The sequence below is a fragment of the Camelus dromedarius genome, chromosome 5, assembly GCF_036321535.1.
Source record: "Camelus dromedarius isolate mCamDro1 chromosome 5, mCamDro1.pat, whole genome shotgun sequence".
In the NCBI taxonomy this organism is placed as follows: domain Eukaryota; kingdom Metazoa; phylum Chordata; class Mammalia; order Artiodactyla; family Camelidae; genus Camelus; species Camelus dromedarius.
In genome coordinates this window covers 85,111,369-85,133,113 of record NC_087440.1, presented here as the reverse complement: position 1 = coordinate 85,133,113, position 21,745 = coordinate 85,111,369, and the positions used below count along the sequence as shown (strand labels likewise).

Genomic DNA, 21,745 nt, shown 5'->3' with positions numbered 1-21,745 from the left:
CAGGTGTCCTCCAGCAGCACCAACTTTGCCTTCCGCCTGTACCAGAAGCTGGTTTTGAAGGCCCCGAGTCCAAACATCTTCTTCTCCCCCGTGAGTGTCTCTGCTTCTCTGGCCATGCTCTCCCTTGGGGCCCACTCAGCCACCAAGACCCAGATCCTCCAGGGCCTGGGGTTCAATCTCTCACACACACCAGAGTCCACCATCCACCAGGGCTTCCAGCATCTGGTCCACTCCCTTGCTGTCCCCAGCAAGGACCGGGACATAAAGATGGGGAGCGTCCTCTTCATCAGAAAGGAGCTGCAGCTGCAGACAAATTTTCTGGACAACGTCAAGGGGCTGTATGAGTCGAAAGTCTTTTCTACAGATTTCTCCAGCATCTCAGCTGCCCGGAAGAAGATCAACAGCTATGTGAAGAGGGAGACCAAAGGGAAGATTGTGGACTTAATCCAAAGCCTTGAACCTCAGACAGTCATGATCCTGGTGAACCACATTTTCTTTAAAGGTAAAGCTCTGAGAAGTTGATTTTGGTTTTAATGTTCTGTTCCTTCCCCGCCCCTAGTCAAATAAGCTTCTTTTATTACTGTATGTTTTCAATATTTATCCACGTTGTAGAACATGTATCAATACTTCATTCTTTTAATGGCTGAGTAATATTCTGTTGTATGGCTATGCCACATTTTGTGTATCCATTCATCAGTTTAGGGAAATTTAGGCTATTCCACTTCTTGGCTATTATAAATAATTTTGCTATGGACATTAGTGTACAAGTTTTTTTGTGTGTATATGGACATATGGTTTTAATTCTCTTGGGTATTTTTAAGAGTGAAATTACTAGATAATACGGTTACTCTATGTTTAACTTTTTGAGGAACTAAGAATAGCTTTCCACAAAGGCTGAACCATTTTAAATTTCTGTGAGCAATATTTGAGGGTTCCAGTTTCTCCAAATTCTCCCCGACACTTGTTAACATCTATCTTTTTATTATAGTCATATGGTGTCTGAGGTGGCATATAATTGTAGTTTTGATATTCCTGTCTCTGATAACTAATGATGCTGAGCATCTCTTCATGTGCTTATTGTCTGCTTTGTAGACAGCATTTAATTGGATCGTGTGTTCATTTTTTTTTTACATTTCATTATAAGTTATATCTGATAATACCTGTGATTTGAAATATGCATACTATTTGCTACGGGGTTGCCAGTTGTTCATATGAGAATTGTTAAGCATTTAGTCTTTCCCTACTTTTTCCCTACTATACTTTGATATGCTAAGTTTCCATAATTCCTCTCTCTGATTCTGCATTCTTCACTCCCAAACTGGTAGGCCTGTTTAATATGTGGTAGTTCTTCACTGTTTTACGTATTGTAACTGAGAAGACAAATCCCCATCTACTTTATTTTTAATGTGTTAACTCCCTCAATAGTATTTAGATGTTGATTAGCATTGGTTAAAATAGATAGATTAATTCTGAACAATCATTAGCATTGCAATACTCCAACATTTCACCCGGCATAATCTGATGCTCTTTATTCATCAGGTCTACTTTCAAACCCACCTTATATACTCTATACTTCTTTGCATGTTTCTTACACATTTTTTCTGAATTTCTAGTTTTTGGTTCATATTTTTTTAATTGAAGTATAGTTGATTTACAATGTTGTGTTAATTTCTGATGTACAGCATGTATTCAGTAATATATATATATTCCTTTCCATATTCTTTTTCATTACAGGCTATTACAAGGTATTGAATATAGTTTCTTTATGTGGATTCAAGTTACTGTCTAGGGTCATTTCCTGAAGGACTCCGTTTCGTATTTCTTATAAGCAGGTCGGCTAGTGTCTGTTTTTGTTTATTAGAGAATGTCCTAATTGCATCCAACTATTTTGGGGCTCCCTATTCTGTTCCATTGATCTATTTGTCTATTCTCTTACCAATAACACACTGTCTTGATTATGGTAGATTTATAGTCCGTCTTGAAGTTGGTTAGTGTCAGGCTTCCTACCTTGGTCTAGGGTTCTAGCCCTACTTTTTTTCCTTATGCAGCTCCCAGGCTGCTGTATCTTACTGCAGACAAAGGCTATTATTTTTTAAGGCTACTCAAGAGTTGAGGAGTGGGGAATGGGACTCAGGCAAGTTAAAACACCACAAAGCTCACTGTTCTTACCAAGATTGAGCTGTTTTTCTTTCATAAACTATTCTCTAATTTTCTAAAAGCATTTGGTTGATTTCCAGATTCCTGAACAAGTTAATTCTGACTCTCATTACTTTTATGGGGGAAAGAGTTTTCAGAGGTTTTTACTTCACACCTTCTTGCTGTCTTCACCTCACTGATTATACTTGGACATAAAGCCCTCCCTTCTCTCTTTGTGCCAGCCAAGTGGGAGAAGCCCTTTAACCCTGCGTATACCACTAAAAGTTTCCTCTTCCTGGTGGACGAGAGGACTACTGTACATGTTCCAATGATGCACCAGGTACAGCAAGTTGCTTTTGGGGTGGATCTGGAGCTGAACTGCTCTGTGCTGCAGATGGACTACAGTGGAGACACCGTGGCCTTCTTCGTCCTCCCTGGCCAGGGAACAATGAGGCAGCTGGAACGAGCCTTGTCAGCCAGGACAGTGTGGAGGTGGAGCCACTTACTCCAGAAGAGGTGGGCAACAGTGTCAACTTGCTGTGGCCTGAGGCAGGTGATGGTGTACATCTAAGGATGGGGGAAGATCATGATAACAGCTGTTGAATAATCACTCCTGTTAACTGAGAACCAACTGCATGCTGAGCAGGGAGCTTCGTGCTCTGTGTACATGCTGTCACTTAAACTTCGCCATTACTTGACACGTAAGAAGTGTTATCACCCCCATTACAGATAAGGAAACAGAGGCTCCAAGAAGGGAAGTGAATTGCCCAAGGTTGTGTAGCTAATGTGTTCTTGCAAGAGTCTCACGTCAACTGTACCTGTTCTGTGCTAGCAGAGTTCACTCTATCAGCCAATTCAATATTAAATTCCATGGAATTATTCTATACAAACACACACAGAAGCATTGCTTCTCACCTATAAGATGACGATAATAGTATTATTAAACTCATAAATTGTTAAAAGGATAAAACTAATTGCTTTGAATAAAGTGCTTAGAAAAAAACCTCAGAGATAAGTGTTCAGTAAATGTTAGCTCATAGTAATATTATTATTAGTTCTCGTTATGGAAAGGATCAATAGGATATTAACTATCAGATAAAAGGAAATGTCAAAGTCTTGTGCACAGTCTCTTAGCAGTATTTTCTTGGCATTGTTAACATCAACCCCAGGTGCTCAGAGTCTAGGAGGGGAGAAAAGATAGTATCAGGGATCATTGTAATTCAAGAAAGACAAAGGTCAGTGCCCCAGGGGAGGGTGGGCAGAGTTCGGAGGAGCTTCTGGCATTGGCCACGGTGCATCTGAGCCACAAGTATGGGTAGGACATGAAGGATGGATAAAACATAGAGGCTTGGTTGGGAAGGGCATTTTTGGTAAAGGAAACAGCGCTAGCAAAGATGCAAAGTAGGGATGAAAGGACCCTACAGAATGTTTCAGAGTTTTCTTCTCTCCTCATACTGCAGCAAGGGCTGGAAAGAGGAAGAGGAGGCAGCACGGAGGCTGGGGGTGGAGGTGGGGGTCTCTAAAGTGTAGCAGACGGAGCACAGAGAAGATGGAGCTGGCCAAGCCAGCGCAGAGACGGAAGGGAAGAGAGAGCTGTCCATTGTGCTAGATGTCAGATGAGAAATTCCAGCAATGAGGAACTAAAGCGTTCATCTCTCACTTCTGTGCTTTCCCTCTGCGACTCACTAAGTACATGGCCTTGGGCAAAGCATGGTCAACTAAGATTTACCATCTTTAAAATGGAGATAATGTTAATGAATGTGCTGGAGAAAATGCCTGGCACATAGTAAATTCTCAATAAATGTGGGCTATTCAATAAATGTGGGTTTGGGGAAACCACTGCCAAGGAAGAAAAAATTGTGCCGAACTTTAGGGCTATGCTGTCCAATATAGTAACCACCAATCACATGTGATTATTTAAATTTAACTTATTTAAAATTAAGTACAATTAAAAATTTAGTTCCTTGTTGGCACTACCCACATTTAAGTTTCTTAATAGCTACATGGGGCTAGTGACTACCATACTGGACAGAACAGAGAGAATATTTCCAACTGTACAGAAAGTTCTATTGGACTTTGTTGCTCTCAGCCAGGGTTTGTCTCAGGAAGAGTGGTGGGGAGGCACACTCTGGACCGGGGCTGGGGTAGAACCACCTCCATCACTGCCAGTGCCTCCCTCTGGTCTCTGTCATGGGCACCTTTGCTGGGCCCCTGTATCAACTCTGCCCCTACTTCACTATGAAGCCCATTTTTCATCTTATTTACCTTCAAAGCTGGACTTGCTCATCCAGGAGGCTTGCTTCCAGAGCAAGCTGGGTTGGTTGTCTGGGATGTGTTGACCCCTCCAGCAGCAACCAGCTCCTAGAGGAAGTGCAAAGACCCCTGAAATGCCACCCAGAATGGGCTCCATGGGCTGGTGATCTCACTTTGTCTTTTTTTCTTTTCCACAGGTGGGTGGAGGTGTTCATTCCCAAATGTTCCATTTCTGCCTCCTATGACCTGGAAACCATCCTCCCGAAGATGGGCATCCGGGATGCATTTGACAAAAATGCTGATTTTTCTGGAATCACAAAGGGAGGATTCCTGCAAGTTTCCAAAGTGAGTTAGTCAATGAGCATATTGGCCTGAAAGAATGAGTTGGAAGGGCCTGTAGAGACTGGTTCATCGAGGGCTCACATCTCACTGATAAGGAAACAGAGGCCCCAAGAGGCAAAGTGATTTCCCTGTGCAGAAATAGGTCTGGGTCTCATGGCTGCCAGGCCTGTGGCTTTATGGCCATCGTACCACAGATACACAGGCATCTTTTATTCCTCTTCAAATAAGTGCTCCTAAGGTCCAACTACAGTGTTGTGGGAATCACGCCTCCCTTCAGCAGGTGGCACTTCTGCCCTGACATCCACGGCGGACAAGCAGCTGCCCACCTGGCATTTGAACTCCCCTCCCTGCAACCCAGGTGCTCACACTGAGGTCACAGCGTGGCTGCTTGCGAGGCATGAGAATCCAGTAGATGGGTTGTGTTCGATCTGCTGTTGAAAGAAGGAAAGAAGGGAGAGAGAAGGGAGGGAGGGAGGGAAAGAAGAAAGAAAGGAAGGAAGGAAGGAAGGAAGGAAGGAAGGAAGGAAGGAAGGAAGGAAGGAAGGAAGGAAGAAAGGAAGGAAGGAAGAGAGAAAGAAACAAAGAAAGAAACAAAGAAAGAAACAAAGAGGGAAAAAAGAGCTGATTTCTACAGTGTAAGATATCAGAACTAAAAAATCTAGATTCTGACTCTCTTGAAACAAATCACCAAGCCCAATTCCCACATGGCAGCAGTGAGCCCAAGGATGCCCTTCACCCTCCCCATGTGCCCCCTGCTCTTACAACACGTCTCCTCAGCTCGTTGGGGTTACCTGCCCAGCCCCTGTCCACATATGGGTTTCAGATCCCTGACCTAAAATTTTATTTGGGTGACAGATTATAACAGTCAGAAGTGGCCCTGGGCCACTGCACGAGATTGGTGTCATTGGCGTCCAAGGAAAGAATGGCGTCCAGAGAGGTCCCTCTGGAATAGGATGCGCGTAATGGACTTTTCCCCATTATATGCTTTTCTGCACACACAAAAAACAGTGCTTGTGATTGTGGAGAGTTCTCAGCCTCCTGAAATTTAGGAATAGAAGACCAAGAAGGGATCCCATACTTAGTAATACCTAGCCTATGTCTCCTGTGCAGCAGTTGTAACAGTTACTACTGCCAGCGAGGTCATGAGCCCCTGCTTGCTGTGATCTCCTTTAACTCCGTGGATAAACTTGTGGGAGACATGCAATTAACATCACACTTTTATAGATTTGAAAAGTGAAACACACAGCACTTAAATAGCTTCTGCAACCATGAGTGGCGAAACCAGAACTCAAACCTAGGTCCTTCCGGTCTGGATTCGTGACCATCCAACTCCATGCTTACCGGCCAGGTGACCAGTAGCCACAGCACCTGCCACTGGTTGAGCAAACCTAATGCCAGGAATTATCTTGAAGCCTCTCAAGGGGGTGTCTCCATTCCCAGGCAAAACACCAAAACTCAGTAAGTAAAGGTGTCTGTAAGGGAAGAGCTGATGGTTGTTCTTCCTCTGGCAGGCCGCCCACAAGGCTGTGCTGGACATCAGCGAGGAGGGCACCCAGGCCGCAGCAGCCACCGCCACCAAGTTCACAGTCCGGTCGAAGGATGGCCCCCCTTACTCCACCATCTGCTTCAATAGGCCCTTCCTGCTGCTGATTACAGACAAAATCACAGAGACCATCCTCTTCCTGGGGAAAGTTGGAAATCCCACTAATTTCTAGGTGGAAGAGGCTTGTCATCTGAATACATGTCGACGATGTGCAGGAAATGACATACCACGTGGCCTGCTGCTCCTGCTGTGACGTTCGGAAGTGCTGTCTCTTGCTCTGAGGGTCCACCCGACCCCGGCAGAGCTGCATGCGGCTCAGTTGTCCTAAGGCAGCAGTGACCACAGTCACAAACCAAAGCCCACTGACCCCCGGTCAGTGCTCTTTTCCGCAAATCCTCCCGGGTCACTAACTTCATGGAACAGTTCTGGGTTGGTGGACTTTCAGCCCTCAGAGTCCCTGGGAATGGTGACATATTGATCAGTCACCTTTATTGCAGAATTACAGTAATAAATTCAATAAACCCAAAATGTGAATTCAGCCTGCAACAGTGTTCCCACATGCCTCCAGGGTCCTAGTCTGAAAATGGTTGATCTGCGAAGTCACGGTGGCTGGGTCGTCAATATGTGACATTTCAGTGGCTACATGAACTCCTTCATCCATTCATTCAACAAAAACTTACTGAGCACCTACTGTGTGCTGGGAGCAAACCAGACAGACAAGGTCCCTGATCAATGGGACCTACGTGGAGGTGACAGATGGCCACTGCCACAACTGTAAAAACAAACATATAAATAAACGTAATTGTTAAAAGTTACAGTAAGCACTGGCAAGGCATTGACTAGGATGATTTGAATAGGACGAGACAGCGAGGAGATGTTTCTGAGAGCACAAAGGCTGAGTTAGAATGAGCAGGTGCATTGGAGGGACAGAAGGATGCCCTAATGGCTGGAATGATAGAAACAAGGTCAGAGAGGTACAGGGACCCTGGTCAGATCATGCAGGTTATTACTGGTTGAGGAAAGGAGTCTGGGTCTGGAAGGCGGAGGGGAGGGTATTAAACCAGTTGAGTTTCTCAAACAGGAAAATGAGGGGTTAATGTACTAGTTGTTAAGATCTCTCTGAGTCTGTGCGATGGTTTTCCATCATCAGGACTGCTGCCTTCCTGGCTCTGACGCTGTCACACACACGTACACTTAGCTCTTGCGGTCAGCCTCCTCCCTGCTGGTTGTTAGTGACAATGGCCTGGCACCGTTACTCTGATTCCTCAGAGCCGCACATGGTGCAGTGGCCACAGGAGCATCAGACAGACGCCACGCCGCCATCCTCCCCGGTCCCCCGCCCCCCGCTGCCAGGCAGGCTGTTCTGGTTCCTTCCCTTTCAGGACTGCTGTGTCCGAAGTCTCCTTTACTGGGGGTGCCAGTGTCCCACACCACGTCAGATGTGCTGTCTTTTCCAAGTTCTTGACTCAGAAGCAAACAACGTTCCTAGCTAATCCATACATCTCCCGCACCAGTCCTTTCATCATTGGAAAAATACCTTTTTTTAAAAAGCCATCCATTCTGCTTATTAGTGTGGATTTTTAGTCCAAATTCTAGTTAGCCAGAGCTGGCCGCCACCTCCAAGAGGCCGCCACCTCTTTCGAATGCTAACTCCCCCTGCAGTGTCTGCTGCTAATGAGATTCCTCCGTTGTTAATTAACTGTGCCCGGGATGTAAATAAAACCAGTTACCACCTTCTTCATGTCTGTGCTACAGCGTGTAAGAGCACATCACAGAAGTATGTCGGCAGATCACCCGGGACATCTGAACACCTCACTTTTCTAGGCGGGGGTGGCAGTGCCAACTGGTGCCTGCTGAGGCCTGCGGCCCCCAGACTTCCAGCCCTTAGGCGTCTGCCTGCTCCTCCTCTGAAGATAAACTCCTGCTGGGTGTTTGCCTTAGCAGAACTGACAGCTCTGGGAAGTGACTAGCTTCACTGTAGCTCAGGCCGACTTGTCTCAGCCCATGTCTCCATCTTACTGCAGTCGTAAATCCACTTTCCTCCCGTGTACCAAAGCCCCTGCCTCCCTTACAGCCAATCAGAAGTCTGCTCCCCTGTCCCTTTGCATTCACAGCCCCGTCCTCAGTAAAAGACCCTGCAAGTTCGTTCACAAGCGGTGAACACGCGGGCACCTCTTGCTTGAATGGCCCTCTGTTGCCTGTGGCAGCATAACTACTAAACTTTCCTTTGTTCTTGAACTTCTCCCGGCCTTTGGTAAACTCTTTTACCACCCGCAACACCGGCCCGCCATGTGTCCCCCAATATGTGTTACTTCTCCGCCTGCCCAGTCACCCTCCCAGTGAATCTGTGTGCAGGCATTTAGGTGAATTGAGCACACACCTTGGACCAGGCACAGATGAGGCTGGGGGTTCAACATAGAACGAATCCTGCCACATGGAATGTATGATTTGGAGTGAAGAAGGGGGAGGGACTGCACGTGTGATGGTTCAATACAACCCTTCACTAAATTTTAGGACAAGAAACTGGAGCTAGTGATGTGACTCAAAAGCATTAACTTGGGCGGGAGCACTGAGAAACCGCCCCCTCCCCCGAGCGCAGTGCAGTCACCCCAGCGGTGCTGGGAAACCCTCAGCTCCTGCATCACTGGTCATGTGAGTAAACACAGAAAGTCCTCAGGACAATGCCTTGCAAACTGTCGGGCGCCAGGTGAGTGCTACCCATTAATGTCATTGTTTTTATTGTTTCCAAATCAGGAACATTTTAAAACAACAAAGACGTGTCTTTCTAGCTCATTTCCCAGCTGGGAGCTGAAAGGAAAAGGCAAGCGTTGGTGCAGAATATGGTCCCCGAGGGCATCCCTCCGGTGTGTGGCCAGCATCCTGAGTCCTAGTCAGAGCTCAGAACCCTCTATAAGCAAGGGCTTTCTTTTTGCTCCCCAGGTGTGGGGCTGACCTCTGGTACTAATGTCCCCTCCTCCCCTCAGCTCACCTGATCCCAAAGAAAACATGTCCAGAGGTCCAGCTTTAAAATGTTGAGGCCAAAAAGTAAAATCTCTCTGTACCAGGAAACTTAAAAAAAAAAAAAGTCCTTAAGAAAGGAGGCTGATATTACTGTTCTTGATAATAATGTAATTACTGAAGACAGAAGGAAACATTTCAAGAATTTTAAAAAGCCCTCATCTCTAAAAGCTTGCCCACTACTTATTTAGTCCAGTATCTATTACCAAAAAGAGGAGATGACTGGTCAGGGAGTTCTGGGTTAGGAGCACGGCTGTGGTGTCGAGCAGATGTGGGTGTGAATCCCGTCTGTGTCCCCCGCTAGCTGTGCGGCTGTGGGCCAGTTACCGAACCTCTCTGAGCCTAGATCCACATCTCTAAAATGGGAACAGTAATAACACTACTGGCCTTTGCTAGATGGGTGTGAGGGTAAAACAAGATACTACAGACCAGGTGTGTGACACTCGGCGCCGTCCAGCACAGTGGTGACCTCTGTCCCCGTGCAATGTACACAGGGGTCTAGGTGGAGGTAGGAATAGAAGCTGCATCTGCTCCCTCCTCTAGCTCAGCCCCTGCTCCCCAAGCAAAGAAGAAATGCCCCAAGGGACCCCCTCATACAGGCAGACGGATGGCCCTTGGAGGGAACGGGGACTTCTCCATGGAGAAGACAGTGTCCCTCAAAGGAATATGATGTACCCATTTGTTCATTTATTGAATGCTTCTATGCCTACTGTGTGCCAACCCAAAGGAGAGAATCACGGATTAGGTACAGATTATTCCAAGAAAGTTTTCACAGACTGGGAAGAAATGAACCCAAGTATTTCGTGAGCCAGTGTGAGGAGAGGCAAGTACAGGATATTATGGGAACTCACAGAGCCTAACCCGGCCCGGGTGGTGGGAGGGAGGGGTGGCTGTCAGGAACGGCTTTCTCAAGGAGATACCTGAGCTGAATCCTGAAGAGTGGGTAGGAGCTGGGTTAGCCTGAGATGGAAGAGGAATGGGGACAGGGGTCCATGCAGAGGAAACAGCATCTGGCTGCCAGGGGCTCAGAACCCCATAGAATGTCAGATGTCAGCCAGAAGGGCATCATGTATTGGGTGACTTCTGTATACATACATTGTCATCAAGACTTCAGAACAATCTGAGATTAGATATTATTTCCTCATTATGGAGGAAGACGAGGTTCAGAAAGACAAATAAGTTGCTGGAGGTGGTCCCACAGACACCGGCCAGGGCTCTGGTGTTCACCTTCAGGTCCATGCAACCCCAGGCCCACCATCTTTCCAACAAAGCCTGCGGCCACATGCAGCCTGGACCCCAACCCCCCAGGAACCCCCACACTACTCTAGCATCCAGAATGCCCTCCTCAGGCTTCCCTGATGATACATAGATTCCTGCCTCTTTTTAAAAGTTTAGTTGAAAAGTTTTTTTAAAGTTAGATGAAAACTCTCTCCTGATTGTCCTAGATGGTTAACTGTGCCCGGCTCTTTCCTTACACGGCTCCTTACTGGTGATGCGCACTCTTCATGAACTGGTCAAAATATGCCCTGCAGCCTTTTTCCATATTTGTTTCCTCCTCAAAACCAAGGGTCCTTGAAGTCAGGGGTTCTCTTCAAGGGTGGAGGCCAGGCCTTAAGCCTCTTGTTCCCCCAGCGCCTAGCCCAGAGCGTGGCTCTTACTAGGAGCTAAGTAAGTGTTTGTTGAAATAACACATGAGTGATGTAATGAACAGTAGCTCAAATGGTACCACAGTCCAATAATCTGCTCATTGTTTCACTGGGGACTGAAGTGATTCAGCTGTTGTTTGCTCCAGACAATATTTGAACAGGGCCTTTTGGCGAGGTTAATATTAATTCAGGTTTGTCCATTTCACTACGCCGACGGCAGTATAAATAAGTCGCTGACAGAGGCAGAGGGCAGCAGCGGCAGCAGAGGGCAGCGGGCTTCCCTGGAGGGTAAGTCGCCTCTCTCCCCTTGGGGACAATATGGTTGCACACGTGCAGGCGCTTTGTTTTTACTATGATTCAGGTAGCATCTGCCTTAAGCAAGATGATGGAAGATAAGTATGGTAAGTGTGTGTGCATATTTTCTGGAATCTTCTCCACTATTCTCCCGACCGCATGGCCCCCTCCCGCTCACTGCCCCCCTCAGCCACAATGCCCTCCATTTCTCAGATGGGGTGGATGGAGGAGGCGGTGAAGGGTGGGGTACTAGGGGGAATAATGGCTGGCAGTGGGAGGCAGGGGCCATTGTGGGATGGGTAGAGGAGGCAATGACGAAGTGGGACAGACTTCTCAGGACCGTGAGTCTGGTTGGCAGGAACCAGGACATGACGGTTTCTCTGCCACCTGAAGAATTTGGACCCCTACCCCTTTAAGCTCATGGGGAGCCAGGAAGAGGAAATGATGATTGACACTTGGGGGAGCTCACGCTGGCTGAAGGGTGGCCAGAAGTGTTGGTGGGGGGAAAGACTGAGAGCCGAGAGATGTTGCCATGGCAACTTCGGCGGCATCACAAAAAATTGTAGACTAGGTGGCTTAAACAACAGAAATTTACTTTCTGACAGCTCTGGAGGCTGGAAGTCCGAGATCAGGGTGCCAACATGGTTGGATTCTGGTGAGAGTCCTAGTCCTGGCTTGTAGATGGCCGTCTTCTCATTGTGTCCTCACCTGACCTCAGCTTTGTGGGAGCACACGCAGGGACAGAGTTGGGGGAAAGCCAGAAATCTGGTGTCTCTCCTTATGTGGGCACTAGTACATGGCCGTACACAGGGGCCTCGTGACCTCACCTAACTCTGATTGCCTCCAAATACTATTATATTCAAAGTTGAGGCTTCAACGTGGGAGTTCTGAGGGACATAAGCCCTCAGTTCACAGCAGATATTATTTCAGTCGCCATGACAAGGGGCACCAGTGGTGGCAGGCATGCTGCAGAGAAGTGGACCCTGTGCCCAGAGCTGGACTAGGTACCACAGGAAAACAAGGAAGGGGAGGGCATGGCCCTGCCCGAATGAGGTGAGGCTTGAACGCAAATGCAGGTCACGGTTCTCGTCTTCCCTCTTCCCATTGGTGGGAGCAGAAGTTCCACCATTCGTGCCCCCTTCAGTTTCAAGGCCTGATTTTGGTCTCTGGCAGTCATGAGGTGGGGGCACATATGGAGCCAGGAAGGGGTTTTTGCCCTGACAGTGGTTAAGGGGAAGTAGCTGCGAGCATAGGGAGGGCCCAAGTGAGGGGGCCCGGATTTCCTGAGATGACCTCTGCGAGGCCCTTGGTCCAGCTGATGTCCAAGTTGCCTAAACACCACCTGGGCTTTACTTTAGGAATCACACCAGCAGCTCTAAAGTAAGATCTGGCCTGCATCTGGGCTTCCTGCTGCTAGCAAGTGCTTTTGGCAAGATTGAATTTTGTGGGTAAAAATCTAGATTTCTGCCTGCCTCAGAAACAGACAGACAAAAAGGCTGGCACCGCTGACCCAGCACTCCCACAGGGAGGTGGCTGGGGATGAGCAGCACCTGTACCCTTTGGCCTGGGCACACCTCTCCATTTTCCGCAGTCCCCATTGCTCCCTATTGCATTACACTTGCTGTCTTGACGCATGTATGTTTCTGGCCAGATCTGGTAGGCATTTGAATCTGCAACCCTTGCTATCTCTCTCCTCTTGGTTCTTTCCTTTCCACAATTTTTAGAATTTTGTCATGAACCCTGAATAAAAAAAGGAAGAAAAGCAAAGGAAAAAGGTAAAAGAAACCCCAGTGTGGATGGAGAAGGAACTTGTACAAGGACTCACTTGCAGTGTAGGCTAGAGGCAGACCCAGATCCCTTTTCATCAAGTCACTCATCTTTAATTTGTTTGAAGTCATGTTCAAAGTCCTCCCAGCTAGCATCCTCCAATCAACGACTAATAGCAACACTACCCAGCCAAACAGCACCCATCTAAGAATGAGCGTTTTTCAAGCCCCGCAGCATTGAGAACATGTTCCACAGAATGCTCACCCGTGTACCTCTTCTTTCCAATAACAGCTCTCAGGATTGTTGCAGAAATGTCCCACAGGAAAATGCATCTGGCGCTGTCTCTGGTCCTCATCCTCTGTGGCCTTTTTAATGGCATCATCTGTGAAAATCAAAGAAACTCCCAACAGAGCATTTACCCAGTCTTATTAGAGAAAATTCCATCTCTCTCCCAGAAGACGGAAACTGGTGATGAGGCTTTTGCCCAAAAATTGTTCAGGGCTCTGTTAATTGAAGATCCTAGAAAGAATATCATCTTCTCCCCCGTGAGCATCTCCATTGCCCTGGCCATCCTCTCCCTGAGGACCAGATTCACAACGCACACTAACCTCATTGAGGGCCTGGGACTCGAGCTCAAAAAAATCCGAGTGTTGGACACACAACAGGACTTGCAGCTTCTTATCCAGATGCTGAACAAGCTGGATAATCAGCAGCAACTGAGGCACAAGGACATTCTCTTTGTTGATCGCAACAGGAGGACCAACCAGATGTTTCTGCAGGAGATAGACAAGATAAATGACGTGGACGTCCAGATGATTGACTTTAAAGATACAGAAAGAACCAAGATGGCCATCAACAACCAAGTGGCTGAAAAAACACAACAGAGAATCAAAGACTTAATCACCCATCTGGACCCTCAGACCGTCCTATATCTTGTCAACTATGTTTTCTTCAGAGGTGAGGTTGATTAAGTGCATGAATTCCCCTTTGGGGTAATGTTTGCCCTTGTGTTTCCTAAAAGGTTTAAGTCAGAAAAATACATATAATTTTTGTAAGTATCTCCCATTTGCCCATAAGCCACTAGATCCAAAACTTCTGAATTTACTCTGATACCATTGTGTTGTCTAGCATCTTCCAGTGTTTTCCCTCTTAACCCTCTCAGTCCTCTTGTTTGCCGCGCTTCAGAGATTTTGGAGTAGAACGCGTACCTCTTGCTGGTAAAAAAGAAAAACAGAATCCTTTCTGCAGAGGCATGAGCATCAGCTAATTCACTTGTTTTGTAAGATCAGATCAGAGTGAGATGAGGTATCTTCCCAAGCTGCATTCAGTGTTGAATTTGGGGTCACACGCCAGGTGTCTAAAATATCACTTTAAATTCCTGGTCACAGATCTTACGTTGCCTGTGCTTCTTCAGGTGGGTTCACAATTGCTACTCACCGGCATCTAGTGATGCCCTCTTCCTCCTCTTCCTCAGTCTCCTTCCTCTATGGACTCTCAGCCAATGGCCTCTCCTCCTGCCCCGATGGGGACAAGGAGGCAGTTTAGACGATGTCCTCCACGTGCTCAGCGCGGAGCCTGCCCACACTCACACGCGTCTCCTCCTGCTTTCCAATCCTGTCACAGCCAAGAAGTGCTTGTCCCCTCCCCCTCCTCAGGGTGGGTCCCCTTCCATCTTCCGTGCCCAAGGACTCCCCCAACTTTCCTCTTACCCCATAGCTCATGATTTTTCCCCCTTTACTGGTTTCTCCTCTTCTGACTTCTAAAAGGTGTCTCCTGCCTCATCTGGGCTTGTGGCCTCAAATACCGCCTGCACTCTGATGTTCTCCCATCTCTAGATACAGCCTGGGCCACCTCTTTTGAGGTCCAGACTCTAATATACATCTGCCTACTGAAATCTCTTTTGGATGTTGCACAGACTCCCAAACACATTCCCCAAATCTTGGACCCTTTTAACGTTCTCCACATCCCAGAGAATCACAGAGCCATCCACCCGCCTGCTCCAGACAAAACCGTCCCTCAGTCTCCATATCCAAGAACACAGCAAGTCCTATGGATTCTGCCTGCAAAATTTAGCTTTTAAAAAAAAATTTTTTTAATTTAACAGAGGTACTGGGTATTGAACCCATGACCTCATGCATGCTAAGCACGCACTCTACCACTGAGCTATATCCTCCCCCCACAAAGTTTATCTTGAATGTGTTGGCTTCTCACCATCTCATCTACCATATTCCTAGCCCAGGTCACCACTAAGTCTTACCTCCATGACTTGCCCCAGTTGTCTACTGACTCTTTCTTCATTCATGCCTGCCTCTAATCCTGATCCACTGGCCAGAACAATCTTCTTAAAATATAAAATCACCTTATTCCCCCGACTAAAGCCTTCCTGTAGAGTCCTGCTGCACTTGGAATGTGATCCCACCCAGAGCGGGCTGTGTGTGCTTTGAGTTCTGCTGGTCCCTCCAGGGTCTCCCCATCTCTACCCCTTTCATGCCTTATGCCTCACCCACGATGACCTTCCCTTCTTCCTTAAAAAGGCCTGTGGTGTTCCTTCCTTAGGAATGTCCTTCCTCCCATTCTTTGCCAGATGGAGCACCCTCTTCTTTTAAGCCTCAGTCCTAAATGGCCCCCTTCCCAGGCCATCCAGAGTAAGTCCGTCCGTGCTACTGCTCAGCTCCTTACTTGAGTCTTTCCTAATGCTCATCATATTCTGAATCACTTAAGAGTGGTGGGTTGCTTTTCTCTCTCCATCCCCCCCTGGAGAGTAGACCCCGTGAGGACACAGGCCTCCGCTGTTTTATTCACTGCTATAACCTCAGTGCTCAGTATGGTACCTGGCACATTTTAGGAGCTCAAGAAATTTTAGACTTGAAAGGATCAATTAATAGATATCGTATTATGGCTTAAACAAGATTCTTACCAGGACATGAAGACTGTCCGTCCTTTGCATGATAAATGAGGGAAATTCTCATAAAACAACACTTCTCAGCACAGGGTGCTTGCTCAAGCTACCGGGACCATCTGTTATTCGTATTTGGACCCACAGTTCCAAACTGGGTGCCCGGGGCATAGAAAGTGTGGCACAAATGATCTTGGAGGAGCCATTTCTCTGGATATTCCAGGGAACCCTCCAGCATGATTCCCTCTTAAATCTTCCCAAAAGGTTTATCTATATCACTCTTCCGAGGGCAAGTAATAGAAACAGAGCAGAGGGGATCATGAACCCAGCTACTAAATCAGAAGCAAGGCTGACGCTTGTAGAGATTTCCCAGACTTGCCCAGATGGCCCTCACTCTGAGTGACAGGTACATTTTTTAACTGGTGTGTACACTGAATCTTCTTTTAAATCCACTGCAGAAGTCTATTACTTAAAGTAGGATTTTGCACAGGCATGTGTCTTTCTGATGAAAAGTTTCCCTTCTTAAATAAGTTAAATCAAATTTTTAAAATTGAAGTGTAGTTGATTTACAATGTTAGTTTCAGGTGTACAGCAACGTGATTCAGTTACACATATACATACAAGCATTTTTTTTTTCAGTTTCTTTTCCGTTATGGCTCATTACAAGAAATTGATTATAGTTGCCTGTGCTCTACAGTAGGTCCTTCTTGTTTATCTATTTTGTATATAGTAATGTATATCTGAAGTTCAATGAATTTTAAACAGATTTCTTTGCCATTGGACTTCTTTGAACTCTTAATACATTCAAATGCAGTGGGAATTTTCAAAGAAAGGACATTGTAATCAATGTTTCCTAAATTCTTTAATAACAAAATCCTTTCTTGGTGTTACAACTAGGGAGGTGAGTTTTTTGGGTAAACATCTTTTGCAAAATACAAATTTAAAGGAATTCTCTGCTGAATATTTTTCAAAATAGCTTATTTGGCTTTCTTTCCTTTGCACCAATCTAGAATTTTAAGTATTCTGTTCACTAAGGTCACGGTGTCACTGTAAATAGACTGCTTCCTTCCCAAGCCTGTCACCCCTGGGATCCCCAGACACGCGGGTGGTGATGCCTTCTCCACCAGATCCCTCTTTGACCTTTTTTTCTTTCTGATTTCCTCAGGCATTTGGGAAAGAGCTTTTCAGACCAGCCTCATGCAGAAGGAGGCCTTCTATGTGAATGAAAACACCAAAGTGCAGGTGGACATGATGCAGAAGACGGAACGAATGATTTATAGCCGGTCAGAGGAGCTGCTGGCTACCATGGTTAAGATGCCCTACCGAGGAAACGTGTCCCTGCTTCTTGTGCTTCCAGATGCAGGACAATTCGACTCTGCTCTAAGACAGATGACTGCTAAGCGAGCTAGACTTGAGAAAACCAGTGACTTCAGGTATGCTGTTCTGGAGGCACCTTCTAGATTCACATAGAATTTTTGCTCAGACCTCACTTCCTCTATGCCAAAGTCTTATTTGGGGAGGAGGAGATTTTGATATCTGGTTACTTCTTAGCATGTTTGTAGAAAATGAAACAAACCAAACAGGAAGAATAGTGGCCTGAATCCCACTAACCGCCAGAAGCCCCTTAAGCTCTTAATTATGGGTTCTGTTAAATACCTGCACAGTATCAGAAACCCACTTCGTATAAGTTCAAAGTGGGTAAAGAGAGGGATTTATTGGAAAGATACATGGGAATTTCACAGCACCCATAGGAATCAGCACAGCCAGGTCTCATGAGGGAGTGGAACCAGGGACAGCAACGTCCCCTGGAACTCCACCTCTCTTGGTGTCACCAGTCCTTGCTGCTAACCTCTCTAGCTCAGCAAACCAGTTTTTCACACACTCTTTAGCACATGATCCACTTACCCCCAAAATATTTTCTGAGCATATAGTCTATGCCAGAAATTGCTTGGTGCTGGGGATATGATGGTTAGCCAAACACATGTCTGTTATGGTGGAATTTTCCATCTGGTGGGAGAGGCAGATCGTCAACTAAGAAATATGCAATTTCAATTTTTAGTAATAGCTATGGAGAAAACGAGTAGGGTGATACAACAGAGAATTCAGTGGAATATTATTAGGAGATCTTAATTAGGTACGACTGTCAGGGAAGGATCCTAAGGAGGTGCGTTATAAGCTGAGACCACTGTGGACAGACACAGCCCTCTTCCATTCAATCAAACGTTCCACTCCAAAGTAAATCTGGCAACTTTCAGTTCCAATTACGTATTTCTGGAAGAGAGAATTGAACTGATCCAGCGTGGGTATAGTATCCACCAAGGTCCAATCAAATATAAATTGCATACTGAAAGCATGATTTTCAAGGCCCACCTATCGTAGTGGTGGGGTTAGGGGACAGCCAATGTATTATCTTCCAGGAATAAATGTGTAGATTGGGAAGAAGTCTCCAAATAGTGTTTACTCCAATAGTAGAGGGTCACCGCAGAGTGCACCTGCCATCTTCTGTCACTGTTGTGTCTCCCACATTGTTCCTGGTTAGGACAGAGGGGTACAGCCATAGAAGGACCCAACTGAATAGGCTGCTGTCCAATCAGAAGCTTAACACCACCCTGACACAAGCTAAAATGTATTGATTTGTGAGCAACAAAAACTGTTGAGCGGGAGACATGGCGCCGTGCATTCTGATAATTCTTTAGTCATAGAGTTGCTGATCTGTACGAGGAGGCTTCCTCCTCTCTGTTCAAAAGCTTATTATCTGGGCTGGAGCTTCCTCTCCTGTGAAGACTCCCACTGCTCTACCTCCGGCAAAGTGACCTTATGCCCTAGATCTCCCTTACCATGTTTAGATCACTGCCCAGTTAAATCCCTTGCTTATAGACAGAGAGTTGGAGGGACTCAGGGCTGGATCGCCTTGGTCTGACCCTCATCTTCTCTTGTGCAGAGAGCCTGGGAAGAACATCATTTGAGCAGTAAGTTATATTCTGAGCAATGGTTTATTTGGAAATTCAAAATTGCAGCTTATACTCCAGCATCTTTCATCGCCCCCAAGCAAACACTCATAGCAAACCTTTTTAACCTTTCCACTTGGAAGGGGCCTTTAAGCCTAAGCAAGGTGCCCCCTCAACCCTGGACCCTAGGAGAGGGACCTAGTTCACATTCCTTGTTGTTTTCATTCTTAACAGATTGGTGCACTTAGTTTTGCCCAAGTTCAAGATCTCCTCCACAATAAACTTGAGACATCTGCTTCCCAAGATTGGCATCAGAGACATGTCCACTAGAGCAGCAGACCTCCAGGGCATCGCAGACAAGGCTGCCCCATCCGTTTGGGAGGTGAGTGGGGCAATTTCCAGAGTCTCTATTTTATGCTCAACAGTCCTGATTGGAAAACAATTATTTTAAACAGCAGTTATAGCTCTTACTTGCCTGGGTCCAAGGGCTTTGGGGTACTTTTGTCATTCGTTCATTCAAAAGTGATGGCATCAAGCATGTTTGGAGGTACTGGCGATAAAGTCGTGAGGCAGCCAGACAAGATCTTCCTCTCACAGGTGTCCCGTGAGCACGTCGGCAGACAGGAGGGTTTTACGTCCGCCAGTGCACACTCTCTAAAGAAGGGGAAGCAGGGAAACTGAAGAGCGTGCGGGGTGGAGTGGGCAGAGGGGTGGGCTGGGTTCGCCTTGCTGCAGACGCCTGAATGAGCAAGGGGGCCCGCACCTGGGGATGTGTGTTCCAGGTGAAGAGAGCAAGTGTATCCTGGGGGGATGTGAACTTGACATTTTTGAGGAACCCCGAGAAGGCCCAGGCAGCTAGAAGGGGGAGTGAGACAGAGCCTGGTAGGAGGTGAGGACAGAAATCAGGCAGGGTCTGGACATGCAGGTCTCCCAGGTCCTGGACAGGACTGGGGTTTTATTCTGACTGACGCGGGCGACCACTGAGGCTGACATGTGCTGATCTATGCTTTACAAAAGACCACTCTTTGCCCTGTGGAGAACAGGCAATGGCCCTGGAGGAAGAGGGAGGCCAGTTAGGGAGCCTGGAGGGCAACCCAGGTGAGAGGTGATGGAGGTCGGACGGAGCATTCAGAGGGGGTTAGCAGCAGTGGGAGGGCTCCGTGTACATTTTGAACACTAAGCTGAAGTGTAGGGAAGGAAGAGTCAGGTTTGTAAACTGGGGCCTGGTAAACAATGGAGCCAACGCCTGAGACAGGATAGATGGAAGTGGAGTGGGTTTGGGTGAGCAGGCAGGGACCAGCTCTGCCAAACCTGATATGCCTGTTAGACATGCAGATGCCAGGGGGCATTGATGAGATCACTTTACCTCTCCCAGTGGGCACGTGGGGCTGCCTTCCAATTATTCTCCCAAGGTCGCTAACCGGCTGTGTACTCTGTGGCCACCCCGTAGCATTTGGCCCAGGACATAAGCAGCAATCACAATTCCCCACCGTGCTACAGCACTAAGCAAATCACAAAGCACTTTTTCATTATTTCTCTGGCTTGAGTCTCCCAATGACCCTGGGGAGTGGGGACAGGGCAGGGGTCTCCTGTTCTTTAATTGAGAGATGAGGGAGCTGTCACTCAGACATCGGATGGAGTTCCCAAGGTTGGGATCCCACTGGAATACAGTTCTTCCTGTAGCCTAGTAGGTGTAAGTGCGACTTACTGTGCCCAATTCAAACAGAATCCACCCGGCCAGTGCGCACTGAGTGCTGGAGGCCGGGCTGGGTTTGAGAGATGCCGAACTCCTCACCAGTAACGCGAGCAATGCCCTGGCCACGTTTCCCCGCAGGCCCTCCCGCAGAGCAGATGGACGGGCGTGCACGTCCAGGCACAAGTCCTTCCCCAAGGAGGGAGAATTGGCCTTGCCTGGAGGGAGACAGCAAAAACTAGCCCCCTACCCGTTTCCATCATATCCTTCTGGAAAGCGTATGAAAGGACTCTCTCTCAGCTCTTCTGTGGGATTTTTTTTCTAAGCCTTCAGCCCACTCAGCATTCCTCTGTGTTTTCTTCCCCTTTCCTCCCTCTTAAACATGCAAACTCCTTGAGTCACTGGCCCTGCTCTGGGAGAGGCTGAACTCAACAATCACCAACCCCTCCCAGGGAGCATCTGACTTTCAATAGCACATCTGGTTGCTGGGATCCCAGGGAGGTTTTCCAGGAATGGAAGTCAGCTTTCCTCCACCTGCCATGAGCCGTGGAGGGAGGCTGCCTCCCTGACCTCGCCAGAAGGGATCACTGGGCCTGGGCACACCGCCCGGCATGTGTTCTCAGCCAGTCAGGTGAGTTCATGCCCAGAGCTAAGCGGGAACCTGTTTTCCTCCCAGGCTGTGCATCATGCTGAGCTAGAGGTGAGCGAGCGCGGCTTGACCGCAGATGCAGCCAGAGATGCCGCCATGTGGAAGGTCCCCGTGGACACGAAGGAGGTCCCTGTGGTCGTGAAATTCAACAGACCCTTCTTCCTGGTTTTGGAGGATCAGATGACTCAAAAAGACCTCTTTATGGGCAAAGTCTTCAACCCCCAAACTGAGTAGAAGTGGGGTCAGGCTGTGCTGAGTGAGAACTTAGCTGGTCATGAATAAAATGAATACAATTCACCATCTGTGCATCCAAGGAGTTTGCTACTGAGAAGTGTGGCTGAGAGTGGAGGGGGGCCGGGTCACGGCTGGTCTTCTGTCCAGGAACAGAGAGGGTTAAGAAGCGGGGGTTTGGGGCTTTCCAGGGACATTTGGCCAATGCGTCTTCTGTCCTGGAACAAGGCTGTCATACGCAGGGAAGCAGTTCTGAGGAGTGTGAGCAGGTGAGGGAGGGCTGTCTCAGGCTGTGGCTGTCTCAGGGGTCTTGCTCCCTTCCCCGCTGG

General features: G+C 47.4%; 2 protein-coding genes across 2 annotated transcripts; both read left to right on the top strand.

Annotated features, from left to right (window-relative positions):
- On the top strand, window positions 1-6,446 carry LOC105096107 (serpin A9). Its single transcript, XM_010988371.3, has 4 exons — window positions 1-502; window positions 2,379-2,652; window positions 4,587-4,734; window positions 6,243-6,446. The coding sequence occupies exons 1-4, from the start codon at window positions 115-117 to the stop codon at window positions 6,444-6,446; spliced, it is 1,014 nt and encodes a 337-aa protein (XP_010986673.3). The 5' UTR covers window positions 1-114.
- A 6,864-nt stretch (window positions 6,447-13,310) lies between these two features.
- LOC105095625 (uteroferrin-associated basic protein 2) lies at window positions 13,311-21,419 on the top strand. Its single transcript, XM_010987807.3, has 4 exons — window positions 13,311-13,956; window positions 17,061-17,328; window positions 19,078-19,225; window positions 21,213-21,419. Exons 1-4 carry the CDS (start codon window positions 13,311-13,313, stop codon window positions 21,417-21,419), a joined length of 1,269 nt encoding a protein of 422 aa, XP_010986109.1.
- The last annotated feature ends 326 nt before the right edge of the window (window positions 21,420-21,745 follow it).